Source organism: Columba livia, chromosome 3 (assembly GCF_036013475.1).
Source record: "Columba livia isolate bColLiv1 breed racing homer chromosome 3, bColLiv1.pat.W.v2, whole genome shotgun sequence".
In the NCBI taxonomy this organism is placed as follows: domain Eukaryota; kingdom Metazoa; phylum Chordata; class Aves; order Columbiformes; family Columbidae; genus Columba; species Columba livia.
In genome coordinates, this window is record NC_088604.1 from 90,983,398 (window position 1) to 91,008,069 (window position 24,672).

The following is a 24,672-nucleotide window of genomic DNA, read 5'->3' on the forward strand; positions in this document are numbered from 1 at the left end:
ATAGCCTTAGTTCTTTATGTCTTCCTCTAGCTACCCTGTGCACGATCCAGCACTCCATGAAAGAAATTATTTATGGAATTTTATTAAGATACCAACTACCCAAAACACAAGCATTGATGTTCCCTGTGCTGAGTCGCTTATCTATCATGTCACAACAGTAAGTTGTGGTCCCATTCATTGTCCTAGATAATGTATTTTACCTGTAATTTATTTAATGAAAATATGGTCACTTCATATTTCATAGGAAATTAATGGAAAATTTGTGGACTACTCCTAGAAATTAACTTCTGTAGCATGAAGTATATTTCAGAATATTTCCTCGTATTTGCCTATTTCAAAATCTAATCTCATAGAGTATCTGTGATCTTCAAAGGAAACACGTTTCTATGTTCTTGCCAATTAGGCCACCAGTGGTTTTTGTGTAGTCAAGTTAGCAGGTCATGAAGTATGGGCATTTAGAGAAAGGTCTCTTCATGTAAGTGCAGTGAAATGGAAGGGTTTCTCAGAGTTGAAGAAGGGATTATATTATTCATCTTAGTGGACAGCACACTGAAATATTTTATTTGAAGTGAAACAAAGAAGAGACAGTGGCTTACTCTACCAAACATTACTTTAAGTGTAGCACCTTTGCTACAGTCTGATAGTAAATGTTCTAAGTGAGTGGGTGTTCACCAACATAAGTGGAATGAAATAAAGTCTTCAATAGCATCACCTTGGTTTTCATCAACAAGCAGTAAGAGAAGACTTCACCTACTTTGTCCATAGAATACATTAGAGCCTGGTGAAAGTTAGAAACGGCTGTGCACACTCTGTCATTCTCATTTCTCCTTCTCCTAACAGGTTTCCAGCTTTTCTGTTTCCAAAAGTAATTTCATTCATGGAAGAATAATTTAAGGTCTGTTCTCCCCTACCTACGGAGTACAGTTTTTACACTCTTTGAACCTTTACAGTTTCGTTGTTAACTTTCCTGTAAATCAAGGTAACATTTTGTCTTTAACTGGTTTCTTGGAAGGTGAATGGAAGACTTTCTGAGGAGCTATATAAACAACAGGTATTTCACTGTCAGTCTTAAATCTCCACTATCTAGGCTTACTGGACTGTAAGTACAGCTTATGATGGACTTGCTGAAAGTACCTCTTGTAGTCATCTTAGCCATCTATCTGCCTGTACAACAACATTCGTTTTCTCCTTCTCAAGTGGCTTTCAATTGGAAATAACAACCACTAGAAGGAACAGAGTACTGCTGACATCAACTGAACGTATTTCCATGAAGGAATTCTTCATATGTTTTTACATAAAGGGCTTATCTACGATATTTCAGAATTTCAGATAAATCACAGTGTTCACTTAGCTGTAATTTTAGCTTTGTTTCCTAAGGAAGTGAGGCATCAGTGGATGCTGGAAAGCAGCTCTGCAGAGAGGAATATGGGGGTTCTGGTCGATGGCAAGTTGAACATGAGCCAACAGTGTCCGTGGCAGCCAACAGGGCCAACCGTGTCCTGGGTGCATCCAGCACAGCATTGCCAGCCAGGCAGGGAGGGGATTGTCCCGCTCTGCTCCGCACTGACGCGGCCTCACCTGGAGCACTGTGTGCAGTTCTGGGCAACACAGGCTAAAAAGGATATAAAGCTACTGGAGAGCATGCAGAAGAGGGCTACGAAGTTGGTGAAAGGTTTGGAGGGGAAGCCCTATGAGGAGCGGCTGAAGTCACCGGGTTTGTTCAGCCTGGAGAAGAGGAGACTGAGGGGAAACCTCATCATGGTGGCTACAGCTTCCTCACAAGGGGAGGAGGAGGGGCAGGTGCCGAACTCTTCTCTTTAGTGACCAATGACAGAACCCACAGGAATGTCAGGAAGATGTGCCAGGGGAGGTTTAGGTTGGACATTGGGAAAAGGTTCTTCCCCCAGAGGGTGGTGGACACTGGAACAGGCTCCCCAGAGAGGTGTCACGGCCCCAAGCCTGACAGTGTTTAAGAAGAGACTGGACAAGCCCTCAGACACATGGTGTGAACTGTGGGGTTGTCCTGTGCAGGGACAGGAGACGGACTCGATGATCCTTGTGGGTCCCTTCCAACCCAGGACATTCTATGATTCTGTTGTCTGAGTGTGCCTGTTCTCTTCTGCCCTTTTCTCAAATAACTGTACCTCGCCTATCAGTATGCTCTACAGTGAAACTGGCTATGGCAAGGAATGCCCTTCAGTTAGTTCCTTTTCTTGTCCTAAGATAATTTGTTGTGAGAGCTATAAAAATGAGTTAATTACAATATAGACCAAACAAACATTAGGAAAAAAATTGGGATGTTTAGTTTTGTCTCTGGACTTTCCTGGTATCTTTATACATCTGCCTTCCAGATAGTAAAGACTTATAAAAGGGACTGCTCCTCTTTTAACAATAGAGCATCAAACACGTGGTTGCCACAAAACCAGTTATTACAGTGCAACTAACAATTATAGTAATCTTGTGAAGATTAAAGTTTTAATGTAAAGCATCTTGGAAACCAATTTCATAGATACAAAAATACCTGCAGAGAATATTACTTAATGTGGGAACACTCTGTCCTTGATTAATGCAGTGGGGTTTAAACTGCTCTCAGAACAAATGAAATTTTGGGGGCGAGAAAATAGATACAGATCTGTAGGTATTGACTAGTCCTACTGGAGAAGGATATCTGTTCTATATTTATTAAAAACAAACAAACAACCACTTACCATATGTGCATCAGTTTGGACACGGGGTAGCCTTAAGACAAATGAGTGTCAAGTAAGTGCAGTTGTTCTGAGTAAAAACCAAAACAAATGTGTTTAAGTAACCAGCTTGTATAATGTTTCAGGCTGAAGGGATTCAAGCAATTGAAGCTTCTGTTCTTAGAAAGATCACATATGCCATGGAAATAGAATAAGAAATATATTTTTAAAAACCCACAAAACAAATTAAAAAAAAAAATATAAAAAGTCCTTTGGTTAGTTTAGGATAGTCAGGAATTGAATGTGGAGGAAGACAAAAGGAAATGACATGCTTTCTTTAGAGGGGAGAAAGAAAATATTGACACATAAGTATAAATATTGCCATTGATAAAATTGGGAGTGTTAAAGGCTAGCTGAGAAGTGGTTTCAGAAGTAGATCTGTTGGAAAACTGGAAGACTCTAGAAGTTTTCATGTTGATTGACATAGAGTATAGGGGCTTACAGGGAGCCAGGACAGTGGTTGTTTCCAAAGAACATTTAACAGTTTCTATTTAATATTACTCAAAGTGCCTGGGGACCTATCAAGAGAAATGAAAGCTTAATTTAGAGAGAGCTTTCTGGACATTACTGTGCTGCCAAGTATAAGCAGAGGGAGGAGTAGCTTCTCTTGTGGACCAAGCCGTTAATGATGCTTTATGGAGAGGGAAAAGTCTGGAGTTTCATAGTTAAAGAGAAGTTTGTGTTCATGACATGAGTAACTGTCTGGGCTGAAAGGTCAGAAGTTGGCAACACTAGTGTGGATCCCAAATGAAGCAGCAAAAAAAGGAGAGGACAGAACGATCTTCTCTTCTGTTTCATTTAAGCTAATTACTGCAGTGGCCGTCTGGTAACTAGAGCATAACTTTTAAAAGGACCTGTGTGCATACATACGTGTATGTGCACCTGCACATGCCGTGGGTGTATCTAAGGAGCTTATCGTTGTGATGATAACATTGTGCAAAGGAAGGTGAAGATTAATAAATTGGCTTGTTTTCTCTTGAAATGTTATCTTTTAACCTACTTAGCTGTGGGGCACTTTGCCATGGGTTGCAGTAAGTGCTGTTTCTTGAATTGTTTGAAACTAATCTAAGCAAAATACTGTATTTTTTTATTGTAGCAAACAGCTACACCTTTAAAAGTAGTACCCAGCAGAAGTAAAACTGAGGATCCATTCCCAGTGTATGTAGCTCTGTGGAGCTGTGTTTAGATTATAAAATGAAACCAATTTGAGTTAAGGTTGTATTTCTAGTTGAAGACTGATTAGTTTTCCTAGATATACTGTTTTCAGTGATGCCAGGATTATGGCAACGTTCATTTGATTTAAAGCCTAGACAAGTATTGAGTGTAACCATAAATTTGTAACAGTTTTTGAAATAAATCATTAAATTGATGCTTTTACAATGAAAATGTGGATAGATTTATTTGAAGAAGTCAGGTCTATTATAATTGTCATTTAAACATGAGTTGTTATATTGCTAATGAACTGCATATAACAGAAACACATGGCTGTTGCTTCTCTAGCAGAATTTTTAGTTTAATTCCACGGCTATATAGTCTGCAGTACTGTGAAGTTAATACAAAGGAAGGTCTGTTGTCTGCGTAGCTGTAAAATAAAAATCAGATTGTGTTGGATTTCAGTATCAATGCCTAGCAGTTCCTTCTATTGTGATGACAAAAAAATATTCACACAATCCGTGGATAACTCCTAATTTTTTGTTGAAATACAGCCTATTTCTGTTATTAGGTTCAGTTTTACTTGGTAAATTTTTCATATTCCATAATACTTTACAAGACCTTACATTGTTAATAGAACTGTTTCTAGGATTACCTATGTGATGTTTTTTCTGTATGCTGTTTCAATTATGGCTCTACAAAGAATCAGAGTCCCTGGTAGATCTTAAAGAAAACATATTGCCACTAGTTAGTGGTTTTGTTTAATGTATTTAGTTTAAATTACAGTGGGCTTTTAGACAGCTTTATCTCATGGCTAAAACTTGAATGTGTTCATGGTTTAAGCAGTGGTTCTCAGCTTCGTTATCTGAAGCTAGATATACTATCCAGCTTCAAATATTTTCATCAACCCTTCTCATTAATTTTTTTTATTTCCGAATAAGTATTAAGTAGAAATTGAGGTATTGAGTGGTTGTACGGGTTGGGGCAGAATGTTCATGTAGATGGTTTTCTTCTGTGACTGCTGTGGAAGTGCATACAAAGTAAAATCAAGTGTGCCAAAATTTCGACTATTCTTAATATTCAGAAAATAGGAAGATACGATAGGCTGTTAACATTATGTTTGGACCCCAGAAGGAAAAGATGAGACACGTTTTCTTTCTAGATAAACACCATTAAGTAAAAATAGAAGAAATTTTGCACATGAGATGTCAAGATGGTACAAGCAATTTCGCATAGGCTTGAAAAAAGCAAGTCACTGATGGTGGAAAGATTAATTAAAAAAATTGACATGAATTTGGCAATTTTAGAGAATTCCAAGAATGCATGTGACTTGAATCTTCCCTCTCCTTGATCCTGCTATTGACTACAATTTTGTTGCTGATAAACACAACTGTTTTGTAAATAGCTTCTTAGAAAAGGCTCAGTGGTTTCAGAGTTGGAGCTTGCTCATGTACATAGGCGTTTAAATATTGTTATTTAACATCACTGTTTTTAATATGTTGGGGTTTTGTTGTTTGGTTGGTTTTTAACAGTGACATCACAAGTAGTGACTTGTCACTTTTTTTACTGGCAGTTACTTTGTTTTCCTTGTGCCATTTTATTTTTAAGGTGACTTCCAAATCTGCACTTTTATTAAGCTCTTTTTTAAATTCCTAATATTTTGTCCCTAAGGAAATGTCATAGCGGGTCCCACTTTAGGTGCACATGTACCACACAAATGGAGGGCTACATTCTTTTTCAGCTGATGCCTGTACAGGAACTGAGTTTCATGAAGATGTGGGAAGTCAAAGGGTTACTGTTGCCTGTCAGTCTGCTCTAACTGTCTGTAACAGCAGGATGGAACCCAACGAATAACTGTCCCACAAATCCCATCAGTTATGAAGTCTGAACATCAAACCTGCATTATTTCAGGAAACTTCTGAAAAGAACATAGTCTTTAATTTCTTAAATTCATTATTTCAAAGAAAAACAGTATCAAAAGTTCTCTCCCTATAGGTCGGGGTAAGAAACTTCCAGTTCAAACTCTGTTGTCACGATTTAAGTCTTGCTCATGTGTGGTGACATCATCCTCCTTGCCAAAGACCAGTTTTATGGGAAGAAAGCTGAGTACCTCACCAAAAACAGAGGGTGTTCTACGCTGTTGATGTGCACATGCTGGGGTGCTGTGCTGTAGCTGTTGAGCGTATGGAAGTGATTTTGGGTCTTGTGAGAGCATTAAAAGTTGAATTAGATTTACAGAAAACAACCCCTTGGACCTTTGAACGGATGATATGAGAAAGTGTCAGGAAAGACTTCACAAATTGAAGGGTGATGTCAATATTAGTGGCCTTCGAACCTGCATTTTCTTCATTAAAACACAGTTCCACGTGCTGTAAAAGAGTTCAACAATACTTCTCTGAGTTCTTTATCCCAAGTTGGTGATGGATGCACTAACGGATGAGATATGGGGAAAAGATGTGGTGATCTTTTTCTGAGTCAGTAATCAGGGAGATCTCAGTGATGGAATCAGTCTTTCATCTGGAAATATGTGATGTATTTTTCTAGCAACTACCTCTTTAATCCATTGGGACCACATCTGAGCTGGACGCCCTGTGTTTCAGGTGCTGTCTTGGGCAAGGTAAACAACAACAGATGAGTCAACCTTCTCCTGAGCAGCACAGTGAAGCACAGGAGTTACTGTCTCATGCTCTAAGTTCCAAAGACTTCTCTTGACACAGAATGCGACTTGTCTACTATGTATAAAACAGGCTGAATGTGAATTTTTCCATGCATTATGTATCCAATTTACATACAAGTATGGATGTGAACTCTGAAAGTTGAATGTTTCAGCATTTTTTGACTAATACAGCTTTTATTCCTCATCTGAGCATCCTGCTTACCACCTGTAGCAGGATCAACCTTCACACAAATATGAGGAAAAAAACTGTATTTCTCTCCTTACTGGAATAAGTGGGTTTATTTTTATTTATTTATTTTTTTTTTAAATTTACAGTAATGGTTTCTTAACTCTTTGACATCTGTGCACATATACACTTGTGTGCATGATTAAACCAAGCATTTAGTTTGTTGGAATTATGCATGTTTGTAAATAGGACTCTAGGGGACAGGATGCTCCAACTTGCATATTCTTTGTACAAAGCAGAAAATGCCCCACACAGACACACTCACTCTTTTTTTAAGATCCAGTAGACATAAATGTAGGATAACAGAATTCTCTCAAAAAGAAATACAAGTATTATGCACTTGAAATGGGAATGCATAATAGCAGTTTGTGAATCAAAAGTGCTGTGAACTTTAATGAGAAACATTCCTGTTATTCTCGGGAAACTGCAGTTGACAAAACAACTCATAGCAGCTAATACTTTTGATATTGGCACCTTCTTTTAAAACAAAGGTTCCATATTTTTAAATCAGGTCAGCAATACTAAGCTACAATGGTGAAAGACCACTGAGCAAGGATAACTTTGTTTGCTTTTACCTTACACTTTGATTATTCACTTTTTCATCTGTGAAATCTTGTTGGTACTTCCTGGTTCACTGAAGATCTGTCTCAGAATATGGCTTTATTCTGGCATTCTTGTTGTGACCCATGTAATCTATAGTATTTCTGATTCTGCAGAGGTATCCACTGAACCAGGAACTTATAAAAATATGTGGAGAGTGCAGGAAAAAGCTTTTCTTAAAAAGTTGGATTGATTTTAAAAAAGTAAATGCTTGTGCGGACTCCCACCACAACATGGCTACAGAAATACTTATCATAGATGTTTGTCTTTCATTGGATTTTGACTTCTAATCTTTTTTTCTTGTGAGATTTACTAATTGTATCAATGAGCCATTTTATGATCTTTAAATACACCCCAACTTCTTACTGGTGTAAAACTATCTTAGCTTGACGTAGCTCTGTATATATTTCTTACAGTCTTCCCAAAAATAATTGTTTCTCTGAATCTTCTTTCAATCATGAGCCCTCGATACTTGATCCATTCTTTTGTTTTGTCAATTTACATATATAAAATATAAATATCCATGTATAGAAAAGCTGTATTTGGAGATTAGAAAGTTGTCTTGGCAGGAAAATAGTTTTATTTCAAACTATATTAATGATCTGTTTGTACTCTAGATAACTGCTCAACATTTATTAGCAGATCTTGTTTTCCAGTGGACGTGAGGTGACTGATCTTTGGCTTCTGCAATAACATTACAATTTTTAAAGAGGTGAGAAATCAGTAAAATGGGAGAGAAGAAAGCAAATACTGCTTTCTGAGTAAGTTATAGTCCAGTCATTTGAAGAGGTGGCTGGAGAGTTGTCTCCAAATCTTTTTCTGGGAAAGCAAGCTTAAAAACATAGGGCTTAGCTTAAAAAAAAAATGGCTCGTAACTACATGTTCAGGATGCAGCTTGATAGCTTCAGGGATTTTATAGACAAAGAAACTCCGTAGAGGTGACCTGTCATAAATCATCTAAATGGATAGTGGTTTGTGTTTTTTATTTGTTTGCTTGGTTCTGAGAGTGTTGAAAGTATATTTTTTGTGTTTAGAAATATGTAAATGCACTTTATGTTGTTTCAAGTAATTCAGACTACATAGATAAAGAAAAAGTTCTCTCATAGTCTTTGAAACTGACGCATCTTTAAAGGTAGGTATTGATCTACATTTTTAGTTATTAATGCAGTTCTTCTCAGTGTTCAAAGTGTAAAAAGCAGATAGCAATGCAGAGTCAAATGTGAAAGAAATGTCTTTTAGGGGCTGTTGCTAGCAAGGAAATATCTTGGCACGTGGCAAGGCAGCACAGAGAGTGCCTGAACCCTGACAGTCCTAGAATTAATCATTTTACTACATAAGTCTTGAATTTCCATTACTGATAATTTCAAATGAAAATTTTAAATAAAGAGCATGTAAAACACTGGTGAAAACGTCTTCCACGCACCGAGGACACACAAATGTAAATACGTACAACTGAATGTAGTGTGTGCCTGAAATCAGCGTGTCTGTCACTAATATGCAAAGCCCAGTTGTGAACTCTTATCATGTATTTTCATGAACAAGGCTGTTATTCTTTCTGTTTAACTGTTCAGGTTTTCTCTTATCCTTTTCCTAACAGTATTCTTTACCGAACTCTGATGGTCACTCACATTGTGAAAGTAATGGTAGATGACTGTGACCATAATAAAAGAAAACGGTATAGGCAAGACACACCTCAGGTTTTTTGTCTTAGAGAAGTACAATATATTTATCTGTGAAAGTCTGAAAACAAACAAAACCCTGGGATGTTACCCACAGTTAAAGAAAATGCTGATTGTTTTCATGTTCAATTATTGATGCCCAGTGGTATATTTGGAGGTCTTGCTGATACTTTTAAAATGTTTAGTAGATATTTATTTAAATTTGTTGTACTGAAGAAAACTTGGTATCTTGTCCTATGAAGTAAGCTCTTCAGGCTTGGAAAGTCATTCCCAGAGTAGGGTTTTCACATAACTTTTAAGACAGGAATTAGCTGGTCTCAAATGCGCTCTTTTCCCGGACCGAGTCATGCGAGTGTTTTGCTGCGTTACCTTGGGAGAGGGGCCGGGTTGGAACGCTGCGATGCTGCGGGCAGTGCACACAAGGTAACTGCCTTTGTTTTCATGAAAGATCCTATTTAAAGAATCAGCACTCCTTGGTCAGACCTGGTGGGTTTCCTGGAAGACAGAAGAAAGAGTTTCCTGGAATAATTACATATTCTCCCTAGAGTGAAGCAGATCTCTCAGTCTCATTTGCCACTTCGCATTCCTTTGCCTGGTTTCCCTTGGTGTGTTTTGTTATTTTAAATCGTTAGATGCAGAAAGACGTTGGGAGAACATGTAACTGCTTGTATCAAAGCTGGCCAGTGAAACTGTTATGCAGGGAGGGTAGGAGTTGCTTGTGCTTTGTTGGACAGTTGTTTTTCACATTATTGCGTGCTGACATTTGGAGGGAAAAGGCCAAACTTTGCTAACCGTTGTGATGCAAGTTGCCCAGTATTACGAATTGAAGTGAATAGTGTTGCGTATTGTTCTGTGGTGCAATTCCCATTTCAACTTCAAAAACAATTCCTGTTGTTCACTTCTCTGACCAGTTGTTAATAAGTATGGTTCCATTACAGATATGTACCATGCAAAATAACATGGGATAAGTTTGACCCCTAAGATAAATTACCTTTCTGAATATATGTTATTCTCATGCACTTCTCCACTAGAAAGCTTTTTTTTTTTTTCCAGAAAGGATCCTTAAATATAAATTTCACACCCAACTTGAGTGTAGCTGGCTGACTTGGTAGGGTTGAGAGATATCACAGTCAAGTAAGTGTTAAAAGACTTGCACTTGTCATAAGCTGGCTGCAGATGCTAAGGTCAGTGCTGCCTCAGTCCTCCATATTCTCATCCATATTCTTTCTGTTTCATCTTCCTCTGACCTCCATCACATCACACAAGTTGTAAATTGAATTTATCCTGCACTTATTTTAAGTGATCCCTTCCCCTCCCCATCTGCTGACACTTTCCATCCCTTCGGTTAGAGTCATACCACAGAGACAATTGTGGTTGCAGTTGTGAGAGACAAGAAGTCAGACACCTCCAGGAAGAGACAGGAATGATCAGCTGGGGCTGGGACCCTCCTGAAGGAGATTTGTCGTGACAGGAGGCATCTGCAGTTGTCTGCGTGGCATCTCCTTACCCAAAAGACCATCCAGTAGGTTGAACAGTTTGTGTGCTTTTCCTTACCTCACTTTTATCCCCAAATCAATTGCAGTTTGTACTTAGGGTAAGAGCCCCACCAGAAGCCCCACTCCCTTCTCACATTTCCTACCATCCCCCAGGACCAGAAACCACTTGTCCTCCCCAAAACACGCCAGTACTCTTCCTGCACAACCTTTCCCATCCTTTCTACCAAATTCTAAGTTTCTTTTCCTCTCGTTCTTGGTTTACAGTTGATGCCACTAAACTGGATTCCTAATCCCAGGTCTTCAACGTATACATTGACCCATTGCAGGGTCTTTTCCCCCAGTCTCATACCCCCCTAACTCTTAAGTCTTCCATGGAAAGGCAGGTCCTGCCACAGCCTGGGATAAGCCTGCAGTCACTTACCACTTCATGCCTTGCTGTTTGGTGCAGGGAATTGCACTTGCACGCCAAATACAGAAATACCTGGTCGTGATAGAGTGCTCTAATCAGGGATTGCAGGGCAATTCTTTGTTGATAACTAAGAAAAAGTAATAACTGATTTTCCAGAGTCTGCATCTTTAAGGAAAAGGAACTCTAATGTACAACTTGGTTGGACTCCAGGCACAAGAGGAAATGGGTTATAGCAGTTGTGACTGTGTGGAGCAGATGTTTTGGTTGGACTGGCTATCAACCATCTGACTCATAATAAATTGTCAGTTCCAGTAAATTCCCAGTTTTCAATTACAGTAGGTAGGATACAAGAAAACAATGCTGTTTGGATGGTGTATTTAAAGTGGTTTTGATGATAATTTTTATAAACAACTCATACTAACTTTGTAAAAAGATGAAGCATTTTGCTAAGGGAGCAGCTATAAACATTGAAGCATGCATTTCAGTGTAAATTTAGAGTGAAATGAATGAAAACTAACATAGTTGTTTAGACAGCGCTGATAAAATTAGAAATAGGATTTTAAGTTTTCCTTTGGAGTTTTGTGATACCTGAGGTATTTTCCTGACTTTTTTTTTGGAAAACAGATTTCTAAATTACTTCAAACTTCAGTTTTCATCTATTCTGTGTTTCGTTTCTATTTTTGCATGGCCTCTTGTTCTTGAGTTTCAAAAACACATAACCTTTCATCTGCACTGGCTGAGCAGACAAAGGGTAAATTAGAATAAAATACCATGAGTGTTCTCTTTGTGCTTTTCTGTGTTAAAAGTTTTATTTATTCGTGTACGTTGTTGCTCAAAGGTCTTTGCAATAGATAAAAGCCTATGGGTTGAAAATCTTTAGGGTTGATTTTTTGTTGGTTTTTTTTGTGGGTTTTTTTGGTGGGGTTTTTGTTCCTTTCTTACCACAAATATATATACTATCTATGTTTTGCGTTTCCACAGCACTTTGGAGGTTTAGTCAAGGATCAGTCCACACTGTACAAAGTATTCTGTAAACATAGGAAGCCCCTTGCAGTTCTTGAGAAAGAAAACTATTTATTTTCAGTGTTAAATGGTGTATCAGGTTTTTTTTCCTGTTTGATTTGAATAGACATTTTCTGAAATGAGGAAAAGATTGTTTTTTAAAAATAAATACATGAAATGGCAGAAAGACACTATGAAAATCTGTGTTGGATCTTTCACATTGTAGTGCACTAGAGGGCTTTTTTTTTTTTGCTACCAAACATGAGACTGTTGTGGAAAAACTAATCGGTGTGCATTATCACATGCTTGGCTAATGATTTCAAACATTTTTACATTCTGTTTTTAAACCTCAAAATTCCTGTGGCCCAGGATGTGCTCTCTGTTCAGTGGAAGTTCTTTTTAATAATACCTTCTATAGTGTCTTGTGTGGAAAAAGCTCAGTGAGTATAAAATGGTAGTTTAATGTGGCAGTTCTAACCTTGGATGCTAACTTCTATAGAAAATTGCCATTCTTACTTTTTGAAAAATAAGTTTTTCTTAAATATAATTTTTTACAGTCCTCTTACATTAAGTGTTGTGAGTGAAATACAAATTTTGAGAAGGAACATGGCTACTTATATTAAAAATTGTGTTGTGACTTCAGTTCAGCAGCCTCTTTTTTTCCTGAAAGGGAATAATATTGCCAAAGAAATTGGACGTTGCTCTCTCTTTTGAGGCCAGCTGAAAAATAAAAATAGAGGTGATTTTTGCTTTGCTGCTCTGTTTAAATCTGTCCTGGTTTTTGAGAGGAATATGCATGCAGAAATGGGAAAGGGGAGGACACTGCCTGGGCAGAGTTTGCTGAGCAGCATGAAAACAACCTTTGCCTTAGGACGCTTCGGTGTAATGGGAGGATCTTTGCCCCTGTTCTGGGGAAGTATCATTGCCTGGTGATATAAGGGTCTGTCATCTCACCTGGTCCCTGACAGGTTTGCAGGGATGAGCAGGAGAGGCATCACTGGAGGAGTTAAGTTGTGACTGGCACAGACAACTTCAGAAAGATCTATTAGTTGAAAAACTTTCCACAGTTTATCTGCAAGACATGTGGGTTTGGTTTAGTTTTATGAATAGCAGTTGTAACTGGTATACTAGGATTGAATGCAGTTCCACCAAGCACATTCTTGCATGAATAAATGTAATGAAGTCTGAAAGGAATAAATAGTATGGTGTGGGATACAAAGGAACTTCGTTGGAAACCTGTGGCCACCTGAGCAAGAAGGTTGAGAAACTTTATGGTGTTACTGCATTACATCCTTTAAAAACCTACAGGAATGCCGATATCTTGCATTTTTTTTTAAGTTCAAATTTTCATTTCTCAGGTACATGGGCCAAAAATATGCATCCATTTCAAAAAGGTAGTTAGGGAAGACTGTACAGTTTCTGTACTCAAACTTGGATTGGAGGGTAGCTGTATGAATGCAATGCAGTGCTGTGCGGACAACAGTAGTTGCAATAGTGTTGGGTAGGTGTTATTTTTGTAAGTGAAAAATATCACATCACTCAGTTTGTTGCTCTGACTGCACACATCAGCTTATTGCATCTTAACATGCAAAGACAAAGTTATGATTTATGCTGCTGTGTGGGTTTTTTTCCCTTGGCATGTGGCTTCATATTAAAGAAGCCACCAGTATGTGTAGAAAATATAATGTACTATTACATAATATCGGTTAATAGATCTCATAGTGGTGTTCACCTCATCTGTTGTACGTTTATTGGTTTCTTTGTTTTGCTTATTTGCCTTGTTTTGTTTTTCTTTGATCAGTAAGCACTCTGATGGTATTCCAGAAACTGGTACTATACAAGGTGTCAATCTGTGTGTGCGCATCAACTTAAGCACTAATATTAAATGCAAGGTTAAATGGTTAAATACATTTGGTTTTGTCCATGTAGCTTGTAAAATGCATATAGGTTCTAATCTGTAAAAAAAAAAAAACCAAATCCTAATTATTTGAAAATAATTACAAACAAAAGAATATGGTCTTGGAAGAACTGTATGCATCCAAAAGTAAACGTACTTGTCAGCTATTGAAATAAAATCTTTTTAATCATTAGTATAAATGCTTAATGTGTCTTAATAGTTCTTTTCGTTTGCTTGATCATTAGCAAATGGGAAAAAGCCAGGTAATGCCATAATCAACTTCAGGAGTGAAAGCTGTTCCTTATTTAATTTTTTTCAGTCATGATGGAAATATGCGAAATACTGGGGAAAAGGTTGGGGACGGGATTGTACTCTTGGGTATTTTTTTATTGTTGTTGTCTTGTTGAAAAAAAGGTTCTTCTGCTGTAGATGATAGTACCACTTGGAAATGTAACACTGAAGGGAATGTGATGGGGCACGAGATCCTGTCTGTTACTGGTACAGGGAACCACGTCATACAATCCCATCCACAAACTGGTCACACCACGACAGGACAGCAGCTAGGTTTTGTCCTGCAACTTCAAGTTAAAACCGTGTTCTGATTTCCAGGCATACCTTGCTCATGACTGTTTTATAGGCATTTCTAAGAGTACACTTTCTTTCAGCTGTCAGAAGTCAGCTGCACACCAAGGCAGAACTTAAGAAAACACTGTCAGCTCTGTCTCATTTTTCATCTAAGACAATTAGGCTTTTTAAAGACTCGTTCTTCCCTGCAGCTTATCACCAAGTTCCTTGGCATGTTGTGTTCTGCACGTAATAGCTGGTATGCAGCAAGTCTCTGTGGACATGAACAGTTTCAGTCCTGCCAAAGATTTAAATGGCACAAGATTGTCTTCCTGAAACCACTCAGCAGACACTTTTTTTTTTTCTCCCCAAGCAGGGCAGGATCTCCTAACAATGTTTAAGTGGTTTGCATGTTCCTTCCTCACAGCTGCTTGTGGGACGGAGCAGACCAGGGCACACTGCACCATGTTGATCCTGCTTTGAGCACGTATCTGCTGGGTTATCTGTTTCCTCTCATGTTTTTCCAAAACGGATAAAAACAAATGCATCTTGGCAAGTTGCTATGTACATATGCACAAACACATTGAAGGACTTTCATTTATGAGCAGCAAGTGGCACCGTGTTACTTGCTGTCAATGAAGGTGACTGCGCCGCTAACTCGTTACTTTCCATCTAGAGGTGAAGAGCTTAATGAAGTTGTGTGGATCAGAAGTACAGTGGTTCATACTATATATGATTTGTGAATTGGAGAGATATCAGGTCCTAACCAGGAACAATATATTCTACCTGATCCCAAAACTGTAGCTGATTGTTCTGATACAAAGGAAGCCTCAGCTGTGAATGCATTGACTGTCATAGTATTTACCGTGGATTTTTTTGGTCTTACGGGAGTTTTTATGGAGTATGCAGTCTTTGCTGAAAGTAATGCATGGGTTTAATTTGCAGAAAACTTGGGGATAATGACTTCTAGATACAAATTTCTGATCACAAAAACACTTTTCATCCACAAGAGAAGTAGGAGTTGAGTGCAACAGAAATTTTGGACCCTAAACTACTTTGAAAAATAACATAAAATTTGTGGTCATAACTCAGTGATGTTTTAACATTTAAAAAAATTCTTTGGCATTTGCATCTGATGTCAGTGTTAAACCAAGAATCCTTAAAAATGAAATCTGCATCTGTACTGCAATATGTAGTTCAGCTAATTTAAAAGCTACACTACTGTACACTTGCTAACACAGTAATTTTATTTTGATACTTTAAAGGAAACTAAGCAAGGCAGAAAATCTTTCAAGTACTAATAGAGTAAGAAAGGATAAATTTGCAACCTGTTTTTCAGTTGTTACACTTCAGATTCCTCACTTAAGCGTCTCCTAAATAAATTGGTATTTGACTTATTAGCTGTTACCTGTAGGCTTGTAAGTACTTAGTTTGTTATTTGCCATTTTATATTTGTTATTTTTTATGTACAGGATGTGAATGAAGATCCTGGAGAAGATGTCGCACTTCTGTCCGTTAGTTTTGAGGATGCAGAAGCTACTCAGGTTTTTCCCAAGCTGTATCTCTCCCCACGTATTGAACAGTGAGTGAGGTGTTTTGTTTTTGTTTTCTGGAGCATTCTTTCTATTTAATCTCTGAACTTTTCAATTTTTTCCTGATAGATTTGAGAAATGTAGGCTAGGTGGTAACATCCTATTGCTTTAAATTGCTTAAAGTCGTAATGATTACTGCCAAGTGTGTGTGTGGTGAAGAATGATAGATCTTCTTTTGGTTAGTCCTCTATCTGTGGCTGGATCACATATGGGTGAAGAAGAGTCATCACTAGCCACGTGTGATATTCTTATAGTGCATTAATTGATGAAAACTATGCTGTGTTTTGCTGTAGCAGTATATTTTGAGTGCCTTCTACAGTGAAGTGTGGGGCACTTTAACTTTTGTGTGGGGCAATCTTTAATTTTTTTTCTTTTGGGAAGGTAAGTTCTCTGTATAAACAAATCAATTATACATTTGAATAAAGCATTGTTGTAGAAGCTGAAGTGTTTATTAAACACGTTTTAGAAATGTGCAGCTTTCGTAAGTTACTGTTTTCCCTGACATGCTGTGATTGGAAGGGACCTCGAAAGACCATCTAGTCCAATCCCTCTGCCGGAGCAGGAACACCCAGATGAGGTTACACAGGAATGTGTCCAGATGGGTTTTGAATGTCTCCAGAGAAGGAGACTCCACAACCTCCCTGGGCAGCCTGTTCCAGTGCTCTGTCACCCTCAGTGTTTTCAGGAGACCATCCTTTTAAGACTGTTGAACCTTTACTGTTCTGTTTACCAATTGATGAACAGATTTGCTGAGAAACTAGTGTTTACTCCTCAAATGGAACAGTGAGGATTAGATATCAGTCTGCTTTCATTAAATTTCTCTTCTTCTATTTCTAGAATTAGGAACATCCTAATGTTCTTCCTTCCCTTCTGTATCTCAGTCTTGTAACACCTGCCTCAAAAAATAACTACATGAGACTTTTCAGGTATACAACAGTCAAGCAGATCTAACATTGTTTCAGTGATGCTTTGTTTTTCTGGTTAATACTGCAGTGACTTTGCTTTGAGCAGGCGGTAACACTTCTGGATAGATGAGTAACGATGGGAAATATTCACTACCACGATTTTAGAATAACTGTGATAAATTTTGTGTGAGTGAAGGAACATGGTATCTTGACATTTTGCTCAACGGAACAATGGTCTGGATAAATTGGTGGATGTAATTTTAACAAAACCCAAGATTTTATTTAGATGAAGACATAAGACTTCTCCGATATTTTATTTAAGGAAACATAGGTTACACGTGCATGTGCGAACACATGCAGACACAAATAATATATTTAACAGCTTTTATGTTTTCATATTTTTTATCAGTTCACTACTTTTTGTCAACGTTAGTTGAGGGGATAATTGTAGTCAAACATGCAATTATCCTTCCATGTTCCGGAGGATTTTTCTGCTCAGCAACCATTAAAAGCAAATGAGCTGTTACTGTTTTCTATTGTATTTTCAGCTCTAGTCACATGTTGATTCTTAAGTGTATTTCAGGCCACCCAGGTATGTCTGTCTAGGTGACCCATGTGCTAATTAATACACTGCTTATTTTCTCCTTTTCAACAGTATCTTTAGAAAGACATTAACCTCTTGATACCAAGCGAAATAACAATACAAAAGAACACTTTGTCTTCCTATAAGTATCACATTTTCTGTGAGCGTCCTAAAGAATATCTGATTTTAGATGTGTGATGAAGAGCAATATAGCAGAAAAATATTTGCGTGATGTTAGTACAAATCTGATGTGTCTGACATATTTATGACTTGGTCATTTATAGCTTATGTAGTCATGTTAAAATCATGCCAGTAAACCCTGGAGTTCCATGCCACACCTTGTCACGTTATCTGTTTATCGGAGTCGAGATACTTCACTCATCTGAGTAAGTTATTCATCACAGCATCTAGAAACTGGTAACCTATAATACCAGAGTTGCTTCTGAGCTGTTGTACCCTCCGTTATTCTCCTGGCTACTTTTTCTGTGCCACGAAGAAATGTATGGGTATGTTTTCAATATTTATTCGATTGTGCTTTAGTAACAAAGATATAGTTGTCTCTTGTTCTTCCCCAAAACCAATCTCTATTCTATTTATCTGATAGTCTAGATATTTAACTTTGCAGTGTTTGGGAACTGAAGAAACAATGTGTACTTCTTTATACTTCTTGCCAGAAGTACAAAAGCCTCAAGAAGCCCTGAGGATTACTCTAATGACTTGAGGCCATGGCATGTTACATTTGAATTGTGTTCTGCTTATAAAAGTTCTTCCCTGCTGCTAACAGTAATTGCGTCTACAAAAGCCGTGTAAGCAAATTACCAGTGTATTTTTTTTATGCGGCAGATTTTGAGGTGGAGTGAGTAGAGTTAACAGTTCCCAACATAACATTCCCAAGTACTTGACAAAACAGGAAAAATACCAAATTCCAACAATTATTTTGCTAATACTAAACTCTGTTCACCTTAGGAAGGACGAGCAAACAGGAATAGCATTTTCCTGATTTGTGAAAAAACATTTTCAGATAGAAATGTTTCAGCTTTGTAGAGAAATAAGAGCAAAGGGCCTGTTTGTGTAATGGGAGTTATCTCCTGTTTTCCCAAGAGGTTTCATTGCTTTTGTGCTCTACCATATAAACATCCATTCCCACATTTCATTTTCTAAAAATGATGCATACCCACAGATCTTGTCAGTGAATTTGAGCCCTAGCAATATGGATATAGTGCTTTTGCTTTGAAGATTTATTGTAAAGCACATTTGCTCTATTTTTAGGTGGATGGTAAACATAATACTAGTAAGACTTTGGCTGTTCTTTGTCATAGACTCTTGGAGATATTTGAGTTGGGGCTAACATGTTAGTAGGTCGTCTGGCTTGAAAAACTTCACATATTAAAGCATGAGGTAAAAAGAAGAATTGTGGCTCGTTCAAGTCAATATTGGTGTTCCATTGACTTGTGTGATGGCTGGCTACAAGAGTGTCAAGTCCAGTTCTTACAGTAAAAAATTACCCCACACTTATAGATGGGAAAGATTTGTGTTAATTCATAAAAATCTGAGCAATAATTATTCATAGTTATACATGGTTTATTCTTTTATTAAAACTTGTTAATTTAAAAACGTTACCTAGCCCATACTAGTTGTTCAATACACACTAACAACAATTTCTATTTAATTTGAAATAATCACTTAAAACAGCATTCATTTTATAATTTTAAGAATTTTTATTCTGTGTCAATAGCTAAGATAAAGTGCGATAAGAGTTTCTTTTAATGTTTTTTAAAAATTAGATTAGGTTAAACCGAAACGTGTGGTATTTACAATATGCGTTTTGTTTAAAAACTGCCATCATAATTAGTATCATAGAAACAAGTTTCTGCGCATTTCTGGAGGAAGTGGTAGGCTGAGAAACCCCACAGCCTGACCACCCAACTGGAGAGACGATGCTTGTCAGCATCCGTGAGAGTGCGTCCCCAGCTCGTCCTGCTCCTTCTCCTGCTTCAGGCTGTGGTGCTGGCCGCTGGGTGCTTGTCGTTCCCCACGAGGGCTGCTCTGCTTTGGGGAGGGGTGTGGGTATCCATGGGCCCTCTCACTCATACACTTGACCCACTACTGCTGCGAGGGAGGCACAGACATGTTCTGAGGCTGCTTCTGCACAATGAGGAGCTGCTGGGATATTTACCCTTCATGTCTCTGTCACCCTTCTGTGCATCCTTCATAATGCATCTAAACCTGTTGAGAGAATCACAGAATGTTAGAAATTGGAAAGGACCTCAAAAGATCATCTAGTCCGGAGCAGGAACACCCAGATGAGGTTACACAGGAATGTGTCCAGGTGGGTTTGAATGTCTCCAGAGAAGGAGACTCCACAACCCCCTGGGCAGCCTGTTCCCGTGTTTTGTCACCCTCACTGAGAAGAAGTTTCTTCTCAAATTTAAATGGAACCTCTTGTGTTCCAGTTTATATTGCTCCTTGTCCTATCATTGGTTGTCACCGAGAAGAGCCTGGCTCCATCCTCGTGACACTCACCCTTTACATATTTATAAACATTAATGAGTTCACCCCTCAGTCTCCTCTTCTCCAAGCTAAAGAGCCCCAGCTCCCTCAGGCCTTTCCTCATAAGGGAGATGCTCCACTCCCTTCCTCATCTTTGTGGCTCTGCACTGGATCTTGCTTGGTCAAAATTATCTTTCTAGTGAAAGTATCCTAGATATTTGTGTGGAAAGGATATCTGTAACAAGAATATTCGTCTTATCTTTGGTTTCCATTTATTCAAAGTCACTAGACTCTAAATCCAGGGAATCAATGTGAGATTGAACAGCTAGTTTCTATATTAATGTGTGAAATGTGTGTCAGCGTACTACACATGAATGTGAAGTGGAAGTCTATTTAAAAAAAAGGAGGGGGGGGCGGGAAATGTAATCTATGGGGTTTTTTTGCCTTCATGAGTTGTCCACGTGAAAGAAAAACAAACAAACAAAAAAAAACAACAACAAGAAAAAAAACAAAACAAAAACCAAAACCAAAAATGGGTTCATCTTGGTTAACATTTTAAGAAAAAAAGCTAATGGTAGAAACACTGTTGCTCAGTGAATACTGTGTTCCTTGGATTCACAGAAATAATCCTGCAATAAACACTGTTGTCCTGGAGGGCTTTTCTCTGATAAATACGTGGACATGAATATGCTGAGAAAACCAGCTGTTAGTAGAACTTGTTTTGCTTAAATGGATCAGGCTCCATGCTTTGGGGACTGACATGGTCATTTTTTACTGGTCTGGGATCTGTGCCAGAGGGTTCTTCGTGACTGAGGGTGGTATGCAGAGTTCCGTGACTGGGTTTAACGTTCTCCTATGGGCGGGGGGGAATAACAAGGACCTGGTCTGAACTCTCAGACTTTCAAGGTTTCTTTATGTTTTTTGCTGATAGGAGAAAAAAAAAATATAGAGAAAAACATTTTTATTTGCTTTAAGGTGTTTTCTGTTTTTTAGCTGTCCTTTCTGCTGGGAGTTGGAGGAGGAAAGCCATAGAATGTTATCCGTTTACTGCCAGGTGCTGCCTCTCAGTACGTTTGCGATGCAGGGGTGCTGCAAAGGGCTTCACCTTTAACACTGGCGTGCCATACTACTGAGTGCACATCACTGCTTGAAGCCTGTCTCTACATGACTGGTCATGTTTAACCCTTTTTATCTGTCTTTGGAGAAGACAGAAGTGAGAAGGTCTTCTCTTTGGTAAATTAAAATGTGCTTATTCATCTGAGTTGATGATTTCAGTGGAATTGTTTGTAGAGAGCTGAGACAGTCCATGACTTCTTCAAATCCCAAAGCATCTTTGCAGACGTGGGAAGCAGGAATGACTGTTGCTTTGCAGGGCTTGCTCTTCCATTAGGCCTAGTTTGGTCATGCCTGTACACAACCCCCGGCCAGTGAGTCAGGGATCTCTCCTTCCTGCTCTGTGTGCCATGTCTCCATCACCCAGATCTTCTGCAAGTGTAGCCAGTATCATAACCTGATTTCCAGTCTAGCTCTGCTTTGCAACCCTTCCTGTGTCCTAAAAATCATCCGTTTGACCACAGCCACCTTTTGATGGCCTGTTGACAGCTTCAGAAGAGATCAAAGTAGACTGGAATTGACGGTCAAAACAGATTGACTTGTACTTCTGTCCCAGGTGCTCAGCTGTACCGGCTGTTCCTTTCGTGTGTGTGTGTGTGAAAACCACACAGAGAACAATTAGTGAAAATAGTTGTAGAAGAACTAAGATTTATGTGTCCATCATCTAAATGGTGTGGATATGTTAATACTGTTTTTAAATGGTTCAGTTAGTGAGATTTTTAAAGTTCTTTTCTTTCAGTTAAGAGGCTGAGTAATTAGACCTAATAATTGAGGTATGAAATACTTGAAGCGGTTTGGTGGGACTGATTGTGTTGCTAGGTAGTGCAGTACCAGTTTCTCTGTATAGAGACAAGAGGCAGCTGTTGGTGTGATGTGCGCTCTCTGGCAATCCAGAGCTCAGCATTGCCTCTGGTCTCAGAACAAAACTTAGACCTGAAAACCGGGAAGGGTTTGCGTGTTCCTGGAGGTTTTGTCAAGTTTCTCTGAGTGCTGGCCTATATGCATTAGGTCCTGTAACCTGATGGTGGAGGCAGTATTTTTACATGTTCTATCAAGTACTTTACCCCTTAAAGGATTTTCTTCTATAGTAGAAAAATACATATAGAAAATTAAATTCATAAGAAATTACAAAAGAAAAGGGAAACGTGATTCAAGAAAGCCCTCTCCAACTCCTTCTACATACTTTTGACTAGAGTGGATTGGTCGACAGAAGTTTCAGTAGTTTTAAACACACTTATTTCCTCTAGATACAAATCTTTCCATTAAGGGGTTGCATTTTTTCACTTGTTGAGCATATAGGTTATTTCAGGCTACCCTAATTAAACATGAAATTCTGTTTCATGTTGTGTTGTCATATGCTATGAGTATAATGTGTTTCATTGCAATAATCCCTGTTTCAACACAGGCATTTCTAGGTACCGTTGTAAAGCTGTACTCTTCTGAAATATCGTCCTCAGCATTTTTAGTGTGATATCACTGCTTCTGTGTGTGTTTACCCTCCTACAAATAGTGATAATGAAGGAAAAAGGGAACAAAGTAATTTTTCTTCAGAACATCAGACAGTATTATTCATAAAGTTGTTCTGTACTGTTGCCCATATGTTTAGACTTGTATCTTTGTACAGTGAGGTTGTCAGAAGCACTTTTCATTAATCAAAACTAATTCTGGCAGTGACATTGAATATTACTGTCATCTCAGTTGCTGGCATACTTTTGAAATCTTCCCCTGTATTTGCAATAGGGTTTTTTATGATTATTTTCTTAGATTGTGTATACCTTACTACTTAAATTCATTTTAGTTTTACAAAAACTCTTGCTTTTCTTTTGATACATCAAAAGTTTTTGACTTTTCTGTTGCCTATGTTGTCCTCATGGTTTAGGGGCTTGGAGGAGATTTATATTGCCATTCTGACATCGCTGGTGTAGTAGAGAAGTTACTTTCTCAGGTATTTCCCCAAGACACTGGAGCGCACACAGCAGATTTAATTTTCCTTTTCTAAAATGTTTTTGTAGGAGAAATGGAGCCTGCTGAACAAAATCAATCCATCTTAGTACAGAGCTGTGTCTGCCACAGGTAGTGGGATTTTTTTCATAGATAAAAATTAATAGGAATCTTCTGGGGTTTTATGTAGAACCTTTTGTTCTCAACTGTGTTGACCAATTGTAGGGCCAGCTTGAACTCCTTGAAATGTTGTCCACAAAATTAGGCTGACGAGAGAAATTTGAAACAAGTGCCTTCTTTTCTTATCCCATAGCTTGTGATATGGCAGTGACAGAGCAAGCAAGACGGTCTGGTAACTGGGGTTAAATGTTAACCAAAAAAAATTCCTAACTAGGTGTTTCTTGACAATGCAATGAAAAAGTAAGGTCCTACCTGAATAATAAAATGTACATGTAGGGAAGTTTAACTTGGAGTTTTTCTAGGGCTAAGTTAATTGTAATTTGATGGATAATGTGCTGTTGTTCAATACTACTTTAAAAAACAACAGCAATGAAATAAAGAGTTGCTAGGAAATCACAATTGAAGCAGTAGTTTCTCTGTTGTTAAACATGCTTAATTCCACAGACCGTCTCTTTGGAATGAAATAGCTCTTACAGAAGAAAAGTGCTTCAAACTGACTGCATCAGATCTTAAAATTATCTGACAAATTTGAAACTTCTGCCAATTTATCCTTAAACGTAATCACATGAGCAGGTCATGGAGAATTTTTCTTAATACTCCAGTTGAGCTTTAGCTGTTTAACTGGATCCATTCTAACTGGTTATTAATTACCAAAACTGACAAACAGTAGTTACAATGAGTTAATTAGAATTTGTCTTGGCAGCAAATGCAGTGACTATAGAAAGGCACATTTACTCAACAGTTACAAAAACTCAAATTTCCTAGAGTACGCTTTGAACCCGCTTTTGCTGCCGCGTGGGTATTTTTCCTAGTTCTTGGTGTAAATCCAAACCCACTGCTACAGAACACGATACCATCTTTTAGCAGAGTACACTTTATGGAAGCTGATTTTTGCGTATTTAGGAAATACGGCTTGCTTTTTGAATATGGTGACTAAGTTACTTGTTTTCAGAGAACTTCCCTCTAATTGTGATCTGCACATTATAGCGTTCTGTCTTCAGACTTTTCCTATTTTATTATTTAAAACAGTTAACAAAAAGCCAGCTACTTTTTAATGCTTGCTTCCAGATGGTCACATTCAATAGGTACAAATCTCATTCCCGTTGCTGGTGTTTGGGCAGGTGACGCGGTGCCCTGAGGAGTGCGGGTTGAGGAGGATGGCAGCAAAATTGCCCTGCAGGGAATCCAATGGGTGGGAGGGGGACTATAAGGTGAGAGATCTTGGCCCCGTTGTCTCTGTGATCAGAAAAAAACATTGAAGTGCATACTCATTCCCCTCCCAACCTGCCTTTTATCCATAAGCTTCCTGACCCTACAGTAGTACTAGGTACCACTTCTCTGTTCTCTTTGCTTTCTGCCTCCTTCCTTCCTGCCAATAATCAGTGATGTTTTAAACTTAATGACTTCTTGAAAGGAGCTTTA

At 38.3% G+C, this 24,672-nt stretch overlaps 1 protein-coding gene across 2 annotated transcripts in view; it reads left to right on the forward strand.

The window, feature by feature from the left end:
- The window catches only part of BABAM2 (BRISC and BRCA1 A complex member 2), a 172,846-nt gene that overhangs the window by 76,005 nt on the left and 72,169 nt on the right, over positions 1-24,672 (forward strand). For both annotated transcript variants that reach the window (XM_065058171.1, XM_065058172.1), the window contains exon 7: positions 15,919-16,028. In XM_065058171.1, the coding sequence (XP_064914243.1) occupies positions 15,919-16,028 (110 nt within the window). The remainder of the gene's footprint in view (positions 1-15,918; positions 16,029-24,672) is intronic.